This window comes from Empidonax traillii, unplaced genomic scaffold, assembly GCF_003031625.1.
Source record: "Empidonax traillii isolate 1590-97213 ecotype Southwest subspecies unplaced genomic scaffold, ASM303162v1 scaffold20:size5563877, whole genome shotgun sequence".
NCBI lineage: Eukaryota > Metazoa > Chordata > Aves > Passeriformes > Tyrannidae > Empidonax > Empidonax traillii.
This window is the reverse complement of record NW_020955213.1, coordinates 2,546,609-2,557,015: the sequence shown is the minus strand read 5'-3', so window position 1 is coordinate 2,557,015 and position 10,407 is coordinate 2,546,609. Positions and strand designations below refer to the sequence as shown.

The following is a 10,407-nucleotide window of genomic DNA, read 5'->3' as shown; positions in this document are numbered from 1 at the left end:
GATTCTCTGAGATCAAAGATAACACTGTATCTCTGAGTATTTGGCAAAGAACATCCAGGTAGGCAAGATGTTACTCTGCATCCTTAGCAGAACATTCAGAGTTTTGTATTCTTATGTTATAATCATCCTGGGTCTATGAGATTACAGAGCTATAAATTGCTACCATGGAATCCCTGGAAATCCACTCTCTTCTTCCATTTTAACTGTCACACAAGTGATTGAAGTACCTGCTGGAGACAACACATCACTATCAGCTACTGTGGCATCCAGGACCTTTTCATCCAATGTGACAGGAAACTGGACCCATCTAATCACTTGGATTAATTTATACTTACATGCTCAACCTAAGATCAAGGTGGAAATACTACCCTCCTTTGTTTCATGATCTCCAGAAACCAGTAGACAGGTGACCAAAAGGAACTGTACCTCAACAAAATGAGGGGGTCTTCTCTCAACAAAACCTGAGGCATTTTAAACTCTGAAGAACTGCTGAAATAGAAAAAAGTTACACACTTTCATGCTCCACCACACTGAGATATTGCCCTTTCTTACAATTCACTTCAGAGTTTGCATTCTCTACAGTATTAAGTGTGCATTCTTCTTCAGAAAAAAATAATTCAATCCCATTTCGAAGTCACTGCAGAAAATAAAGGTTGTACTGAACTGCTACAGTGTACACCAGTGAAATATTCCATGATGAATTCATCCATTACCATGCAAGAGTTTAACAACTGCACCCTGAAATTAGCTGAATTGGCAGCAATTACATTTTGCCTTTCAAGGAAATGCTAAGATGTTACAGACACTTGTGGTTAGTGGCCAAATAACTGGTCATATGGGATAGCTAACATTTGAGCTTAAAATGACATTACACGGCTTTTCATCAGCGAGTGGACAAGTCTGAGTACCTGTTGTACAGCAGCAGTTAAGAGCGAATAAAGTCACACATACTACTTTAACTATGGACTCTTTCAGAGGCCATTGTTCAGATATTTACTGGTCAGTTTATTTTGAATCCACAAGGAATGCCACTTCTGAAAGAAAAATACTTCACCTGTCAGGGCTAATAAATCTGTGCAGGACATGCAAAATAATGTCAGTAGTCCTAAAGTTGACCACCCAATTCTGCAGGACTGGGCTATATCCTGCCATTACAGACACCTGTGGCCACACTGAACTGCCAAAATCCTTAACTCAAGAGCAAAATCAAAGTAATGAAGCATCAAGATAAAAAAAAACTATTCACTAAATTCAGAATTCAAAAATACTTTCATAATCTTTTAAGTTTCACATTAAAATTTAGAAGCATCATTTTTATCTCAGCAGGGGGTAAGGAGTTCTGTAAAAAGTAGTTCCAAAATAAAGACAACTTTAAAGATTGTCAGAATTAGGAAACAGGTTAAAACTACTTTTACTTCCCTACCTGAAAGCCACAATTTTACCTCATTTTCTTACCAAGAGAAATTTCAAAAGCCAATAGACAACAAAAGGAGATTCTGATACACGTCCTGGTGTAACGACCCACACAGAAGACACCTTCAGCTAAACATAAAATTAAAAAGCACAGCTGCATTAATTTAAGTTCTCCTGTCAACAACATGTATCTAATTTAGATGTGCTTCTGGAGAAGAAAAACACTAAAGTTGTGTGCCACTTGTTTGCACTTCTGTTTCCAGTAGAGTTCTTAACTACTGTAAGTAGTGTCCTTGACATCTTAGCTGCAGATTAGTGTCCTTTCAATGCATAAAGACATTTTTATTGGAACCTTTACATGGAAAGAGAAGGGATGTACTGGTCAACCATTAGTAATAACCCTAAGATATTGAGCAGCTTCTGAAGACTAAGCCTGCAATTTTTGGAGGTTTTTTTAATTCTAGTTACTTCCTAAGAACTACATTATTGGGCAGTATTTGTTACAGATTCCCTGCATTAGAAGTCCTGCTTCTTGTTTTCTGTGTAGTTTGAGTTAAATCGCAACTTTCAGAAAAGAATTTATGACGTTACTTTGATTTCCTACAATTCAAGAGCAAGACTGAAGAAAGCCCCATAGAATACAAAGATTTTTTTTAACTCATGCTAAACAATCTCCCTAATAATGGGAAAGGAAGATAGAACAAGTCAAGTGGAATACTAAGTACAAGTTGTAAAAAAACAAAGAAGCTGAAGCATAGCAATGCATGCTTTGTGTCATCCAAGAGCACCCCTAGATTTACATCTTGCAAGTAAAGTTAGCATATTAGCCAAGTTCAAATTTCCTTAAAATTGTATTTACTCAGCAGCTTTTCAGAAGACATGTATGTTTCTGAATTCTTTATTGCAAAATTAGTCTCAAAAAGCTGAAGTTACTCAATACTTAGACCTTCTTAGCAAAATTACACTTGAGAAAAGATCTGGTTTATATTATTAACACTAATCAAAATTTGGTCAAGAAATATATGTAAACAATAAGGATAATACAGTTAAGGCTTAGAAAGAACACTGATAAATTCACCCCTGTCACATTAAAACATCCACATCTCCTTCGTGGTCCTCCTCAGTCACTTTTAAAGACAGCACTTCTTCATTAAGGAATAATCCACTCAGTCTTTCCTTACGAGCTTGTCTCTGCTCTTTCAGCTGTCTCTTCCGTAAGGCCTTTTGCTGGAGTTTCCGTTGCTTGGAACGTTTCTGTCAAAATAAAGAAGAGACAAAACATAAGATTTTATTCTGTAGATTAGAAAACACTTCTAAAGTTGCCAAATATAAATTAACCTCTAAAATAACGTTTGCTCTGAAAAATAACTAATATGAATTCTCAGAGGTGGTGTAAATATTCATTCAAAATTGTAGCTGATATTAAAATATCAAGACCATTTACCATATCTGAGTTATGAGGCACAACACTACCCTGTGATGTTGCACAGTCGAGTTTTTGATTGGAGGAATTTTTACTGCTGGGGAAAAGTTACAGTCTTACATTAACAAACCCAAGATGCTGAAGAGCAAGCAAGAACTGCTCCTTTCCTCCACCCCTGAAATAGAAATTACGGAGACACAACAAGTGCCACAGTACTACTTTAAATGGAATGTGATTCAGAGGGTCACTCCTCACCACATAATCTCATGACACATGGAAGAATAAACTGAAGAAGATTCAAAAATCCTGATGAAATTTCTAGTTGGGAAAAAAAAAAAACCAAAACAAAACACAAAGGAAAAACAAAACACAGTCAAGACAGTCTTTAGTATCCAGAAATTGTGCCTAAATTAGGGTGACCAATCTTAAATAATTATTTTTTATAAACTGTGTGTGTTTTTAAGTTAGATGCATAAGCCCTTATTCAAGCCCACTCACATTACTCTAAACAAAAAGAATTATAAGATCTGCTACAAACATCAGGCTTTCTCTTAGAAGAGAAATTATGGCAAGAGCACGAGTTTTCACACCAAATAGTCAACTCTGGTTTATCTAGTTAACTCAGTTACTAACTGTGTTCCTTCAGGACAAACATCCCAGGTAAGATCACATAAGCAAGCTTAAAGAGTTAAGACAGCTTAGTGCAGATTTACATAATTAGAAACTTTACTTTTGAATCCCGGATTCTCTCCGCAGCACTTGAGGACAAGTTACTGTCGCTGTGCGCTCGACTCATGTTGGCACTCGAGTTTGAGGCGGAGTTGGTGACGCTGGAGCCGCTGCTGCTGGCTGAGCTGACCATGCTGGCGCTGCTGCTGCTGGCGCTGGCACCGCTCACACCGCTGGTACTCGCGCAGCTGTAGCTGCTCCTCTTCCAGCTCTCCCTCGCCGACCGCTGCCGGGGTCCGTGCTCCTTGATGTAGTTCCTCACCTGTAGAACGGAGGTAGCAAAATTACTAAGGCTTGATAAACGCTGCACTGAGATGCTCCTTCCTGTGGAAAAGGCAATTTGCCTGTTAATGATCAAGTTATTGGATCGGTTCAGTTAGACTTTTAAAATATTTTGCTGTGGCTGCTTAAATCCCAAGCCATCTGGCAGTCACCCAGAGACCTGAGTTAAAATTAGATTCACTATGGAAGGAAGAAAAAAAATGTAGCAAGGTTTGGGGGTTTTTTCTCCTCTCCTGCTCCTCAAGTTTGCTACTATGTTAGTTATTATTTTAACACTAAAGAGGAACATCAGTCAAGTTCAATTGAACTAAGCTGTTTACTTAATGTCCTTTATTTTGCTAGGTATACTCAAACAAAAATGGGTGTAAGTAAAGCACTATTTTTCTACTGTAAGATGATACTTAAAAAATGCTTGAATATGAAATAGGACAAGCCCATAAAAGCAGTGAATGCTTTCCATTTTCACTCTTCGCTTTCATCATAATCAGAGTAACACTGAGGAATTCAGTTTGCTTGGACACCACATCTCTTCCCAACAACACATCACAATAGTACAAAGACTAAGAAGCGGGATGTATCTACCCTACCAGCCAAGTACCCTTCTTTGTTATAATTCCTATTTTGTAACATCTTTAAAATGCTTTGATTTATCTTCCTTTCTACATAAAATTTATGGTCTTCCCCAACCAATCCCAACCTTCTAGAGTTTTAAATGGTAGTTTATATTCAGTGAGCAAATGAAGATCCTCAGCTAGCTGATGGTCATGAGGTGAGGTACATTGCCATAAGCAGCACCAGGCCTACAATACACACTTGCCAGCTTAGGCTTAACACATACTGAGAATGTACAGCCACAGCCTTTCATATAAAGGTTTCCCTCATTGACAATATTGTGCTCTAGTGTATATCTCTACATCTAACGATTGGGTGTCAAAATTGATCACAAGTCCCTATGATTTTCCAAGACATATTAGATGCTGAAATCCTGAAGTCAAATGTACAAACTTTAACTCACCTGTTTCAGTTTTTCATCTGTGAGACAGTTCAATTCAATAATGAATTCACTATCTGTAGGTGAGATCTGAGCAGTAGGATCAATAATTTTAATAATATCGAGTTGCTCTCGAAGGCCCATCTCTGTACTGACTTTGCGACTCAAATATTCAATATATTCAACCTAGGATCCAAAGAGAGGCAGGTCATTTAAAGTATCATTGATTCTAAGTGAGAGACAGAAAAAAGGAGGGACCAACAGGATAAAACATGCTCAAATATCACTACTCTAGCCTTAAGTATCTTTAAAAATTCAGTGTGAAAACTTGAGTAGGCATTAAACTGCCTCTTACAGATCCAAAAGGCAAGAAGATTTACTTTTGAGAATCAAGCAGTGCTGTACAGGTCTGAATTTATACCTACAGCAATCAGGACAGCATTTAAGCTGTATCTTTTAATGGAAAGTTCTTCTTTACATTGCAGTTCTCACACAGGAAAAAAAGTCACCTGTTCATCGTTTGTCATTGCACTCCACGGAAGTTCATCGAGATTCCTATGCTTGTTTTTCTTTTTCGGAAGCAGACAGGGAGAGCTTGGAATACTAGGTATAACATCAGAAAGCACATCACTCCCACTAGCAATGTCGCTGCCAGGCAACTTGTAACGTGCAAGAGAAAGAACAAAGCTTTAGAGTACAGCAGGCAGACTGTAAATCACTCTAACACCATTACCCATTCAAAACATGCTGTCAAATTAGCAAAGCATCGATTATCTCTGTACTCCAACAACTTCTTTGTAATTACTCATAGCTCCGCAATACTCCCTGGAATCTTCCAACAAACAACAAGTGCAGCAAACTCAGTTCACACCATTCTCCACTTATCAATCCACTTTTTAAAAATCTGCATTCAAAGAAACAGCAGAATGATGTGGCATTTCAACTATTTCCCTTTCTCATCGGTGAAAATTGTCCATGACAATCCAAACTTAAATCTAACCCCCCCCATTTCAAAGCATAAATCTAGTTTAAGGAAGATAGTTTCAAAGTAGGTCTGTAATTCATACCACACCCCGTAATTACACAAGAATATTCAATTAAAATCACTGTCATTTGCCTGGAAGCAACTGAAGAACTTCACCTAGCTTCATTTATACAACTGACACATGATTTCTGAATGCACTTCCAGTTGAAGTGGGACAGTTGGATTACTCATGCTCAGATTCTGCCAGATAACACCATAAAGAGCTGCAAAAAAGCCTTTCCAAAATTTTACAAGTCCAATCAAGTATGTCTCTTAAGAAAAGCTTGTTTTAAAAAGCAAAGAGTAATAAAAAAGCTAGTTACCAGTCAAACATGCTGTCAGCTAACTAAGGCTTAAGAAATAGCTTCTTTTCAAAACAATTGCCAAGTTTATCACGCAATTAAAATTTCACAGCTCAATGAAGCTCTGAATCTTTGGGATCCAACCTGAATGGTGCCTACAGGCTGCATTATACACATTACACAAGCACTTGTAACTTCTGCAATCCATAGAGACCAGCAGATAGACTAAACCAGTCAGAAATTCAGAGCTGATCCCAGTGCATGTCTTGAAGTTTTTTGCATCTTCTGGAACAGGATCTGAGCTTTCTTAGTTTTCATTTCTTACTGTGCCCTTAGGACTCTACATGCTTTGACTAAGCTTTACGACAAAATTTAAAACTGTGACCTTCACTCACTCCTCCAGATTAGGAAGGCTGGAATAAAATTAAACAAAACATTTCTTTATCACTGAAGATTCAGTTATCTGTTCCTATGCTCAGTAGTTACAAATGCTGAGAAGGTCATTTGGTCTGTTCAGCCTGGAGAAGAAGAGACTGTGGGGAGACATCACAGCTGTCTGCAGCTTCCTCACAAGGGGAAGGGGAAGGGGCAGGCACTGATCTCTTCTCTCTGGTGACCAGTGGTAGGTCCAAGAGAATGGCCTAAAGTTGTGTCAGGGGAGGTTTAGATTGGGTATTAGGAAAAGGTTCTTCCCCTGAAGGGTGGTTGGACACTGGAACAGGCTCCCCAGGCCAGTGGTCACAGCACCAACTCTGACAGAGCTCAAGGAGCGTTTGGGCAATGCCCTCAGACACACGGTGGGATTCCAGGGGCTGTCCTGTGCAGGGCCAGGAGTGGATTTCGATGATCCTTGTGGGTCCCTTCCAACTCAGGACATTCTGTTCTATTCTAAAACTTTTCAACTACAACTAAACCCTGCGGACAACAGTCTACACAAAATTTGACATTTGCAGTGGAACTAGTTTACCTGCCATTCAAACTCACTGTCTGACCAATCCCAGTATGTGCTGATAGAAGAAGAGACATCACTGCAGACACTGCCCTCGGGGAACAAATCAAAAGAGGTGAACTCCTGGTCATCCAGCAGAGAGTAACAGTCATCCTGATCACCCACGGAAACCGATGAGAACAGCTCCTCACTGCACTCCGAGCTGGCGACGCTGGTTCCACAGGAGGTCAAGTTCCACCTGCAAAACAGGACAAAACAATTAGAAAGCAGCACATGTTGGCATCGTGTGGCCTGAAAAATTCTTTTAAGCCTTTTAAAACTATCTCCACTTTGCTTGCATTATACACGGATTTTACTGGAGTTATAATTATGGAAATTGAAGTATTGTAGTTTAAAATATTTTTTAAAGTCCATAAACAACACCAAGGGGAACACAAGGTTAAAAATGGCCAGGCAAAAATCCACATACAGTTAGTATAATTACACCTTTATTTTAATATATTATCAGTTTCCACCCCAGAGCCACGACTCCTGTAGTATGTGAATTGCCTTTTTTTGCTGTTGGTTGGATTTTTAAAATACACTGATCTAAATCTAAAGTTTTCCATATGTTTGGATATTTAAACTTCCGTGAAAATTGAAATAAGCAGAACTAAGAAGTTAATCAATTGGACATCAGGATAAATAGAAGTCAAAAAGAAATTCTAGGCTGATAATCTGCCACAAAACTGAGGCTTAACAAGGAAACACATTATGGATCCATTATTCACAACTCTGAATGTCAAAAACATTGGACATGCTACTGGAATAAAACAGTGCAAGATACGAAAATGACCTGTGTGAAAATGCTACCACACCAAAACTAAACACATTTCCCCTCTCATTATTACATTTACAAAGCGAGTTAATGCTGTTGCTAAAAGAAAGCTATTGAGGACTCAATTTTCACAGAACAGGTTTTTTGCTCTAATGAGAGTAAGTCAGAATTTAACAAGCTCACAAAATCAGTTCCATATCTGGATTTATTTTACATATTGGTGAAAAGTAGGTCGAGACAAATATGAGTCAGCACAGCACTGCAATATGGCCAAAACAATTTGAAAAGGGCTTCTAAAATGCACCACACAAACCCACACAATCAACTCCTTTTCCATCAGCCTGTCCACTTCAGCCTGGCTAACTAGAAAAACACTCCTCTTCCATCCAATTGCTAAAGCTGAGCAATCTCATCACCCTGAAGGGCTGGTGCTCACTGTCATTATTTAGGCTGCGTACCAGGTTGGCTAAATATGTTTGTGATGGATTCACTCCCACATCTACTTGGCCAGCAGTGAATTTATCCAATGTTTAAGACATTTCCAAAACTCCTCTTTTAGCAGATCCTGCCCTGCCTCCCTTCCTGGATCCCTTACAGGCGTGCAATGTTTCACCGGTTCAGACTTTTGCGGGCAGGGCAGTCGACTGGTACAGAGCAAAGCACGGCTGTGGTGACACAGCACACTTTTCAACATGACTACAGTTACAGAATTCATGAAATACTGATGAAAGACAAGACAGAGTGGACAAAGTTTCCAGACCCATCAAAACAGAGGGTGAGGTGCAGGGGCTCTACCACCACCCACTACGCAGATACTCCAGGTACAGGCAGTCAGCCCTCACCCTCTCATACCCAGTGGGGTCTGCCAGGCTTGCTGGGGTGAACTGGATTAACAACAAGTGGGAACTACATTAAAATCACTTGTACAATTAAAAAACAGAGAGCCTTATGCAAACACCGCAGATTGAGCTGTGCATCTGCAATGGCTTAATGAGTGCGTGTCCTTGCCCAAAAAAGTGAAATAGCCTCTCAAGATGCCTGAGTTACAAACCTGCATTTGTAAAATGAGCAAACCTAAGTAACACACTTGGGAAGTGAAAGGCAACACAGAGAAACTCACAAAATGACTATCACACATTTATCTTACAGATATGCTAAGAATATATCTTACTGTTCAGGTCACAATTGTTTCTTATGATTTAAGAACCCTATCATGAAAATCATATTTGATAAAGGTTGTTTGTGCTGAATCATTTAAGAATCTATAATTAAGAGTTTGCCCTTGTGAATGACACTTTTAAAGTGCAATTTCCATGATTTCATACAAATTCAACTGAAAGATTCTCTTATTATTCACTCTTCATAACTGTGTAGTAGAAACACTAATAATCAGTAAAAGTACCTGGTAAGTCTGGAAAAGGAACTAGAACTGGCCCACACATATGTTCGTGACTGAAATCTCACAGACTGTTCTCAAAAAAAAAAGCTGTTGCTATATTCAAGTTTAATACTATGCATTAGCAGAATTAGGTCCTTAGGAAAGCAGGACTGTGATTTTCATTTCATAAGCCCTACTGAAATTTCTTTGTAGAGCTGTATTTGCACTTTTTGAATGGACCTTTTCTACAAATTACAGGCAGAATAATTTGACAATCATTAGTAGCATGGGATGGAAATGTTTCTGCAGGAGTCGGTGCAGTCACCGAGCTGCCTGACTCATTCTGAACCTCTACAGGTTTGCCTGGTGTCCATGCAAGGCCTGCTTTTAACTCTTATAAACACACCACTCTGCAGCTGACCACCCTATAGCGCTCAGAAATCATCAGAAATCTCAAAAAAGAAAACGTTCGGCAGGGAACGAGGCTTGGAGAAACCTGGCTCAGCAGAAAGTATCCCAGCCCAGGCCAGGGGGGTTAGAACTAGATGATCTTTAGCGTCCCTTCCAACCCAAACCAGTCTGTCATCCTACGAACACACATATCTTCAGAGAACGACCCAGCTCACACCGACAGGTGTAACGGGATGAGCCGAATCCCGACTAACACAAGCGCAGGGCACCCCAGCAGGGCGAGCGGAGCACCCTCAGCCCGGTCACACCCGGCTCGCACCGGGCAGGGGAGCGGGGCAAGGATGCTCGGCCCCGTCGGGGGCAGCAGCCGCCCCGAGGCCCCTCAGCCCCGCCCGGGCGCACCTGTTGGAGTGGAAGCGGTGCAGCGGGTCGGTGCGGTGGCAGGACGAGAGCTGGCAGCCGAAATCGCTGACGTCCAGGCAGCCCTCCTCGCTCAGGCTCAAGCTGCCGCCGCGCGGCGGGTGATGATGCGAGAGCAGCGGGCACGGCTCCTCGGGGGCCAGGAACTTCTCGTACGGCTCCTCGGTCATGGCGGCGGGCGCGGGGGCGGCTCGTGGGGCGGCGGGGGCGCCTCAGGCACCCGGCGGCGGCGGCGGCGCCATCAGCGGCCGGTCCCGGGACGCGCCGC

At 40.8% G+C, this 10,407-nt stretch overlaps 1 protein-coding gene across 3 annotated transcripts in view; it reads right to left on the bottom strand.

Annotated features, from left to right (window-relative positions):
* Positions 1-1,862: 1,862 nt before the first annotated feature.
* FAM199X (family with sequence similarity 199, X-linked) overlaps positions 1,863-10,407 on the bottom strand; it is a 29,411-nt gene continuing 20,866 nt past the window's right edge. For 2 of the 3 annotated variants that reach the window (XM_027898814.1, XM_027898822.1), the window contains 5 exons: positions 7,132-7,351; positions 5,348-5,497; positions 4,863-5,024; positions 3,567-3,827; positions 1,863-2,667 (listed from right to left, as the gene is read on the bottom strand). In XM_027898814.1, coding sequence (XP_027754615.1) covers positions 2,497-2,667; positions 3,567-3,827; positions 4,863-5,024; positions 5,348-5,497; positions 7,132-7,351 — 964 coding nt within the window. In that variant the 3' untranslated portion in view covers positions 1,863-2,496. Of the gene's footprint in view, positions 2,668-3,566; positions 3,828-4,862; positions 5,025-5,347; positions 5,498-7,131; positions 7,352-10,121; positions 10,340-10,407 lie in introns of those variants that run through there. The other variant, XM_027898808.1, reaches the window with a different exon arrangement.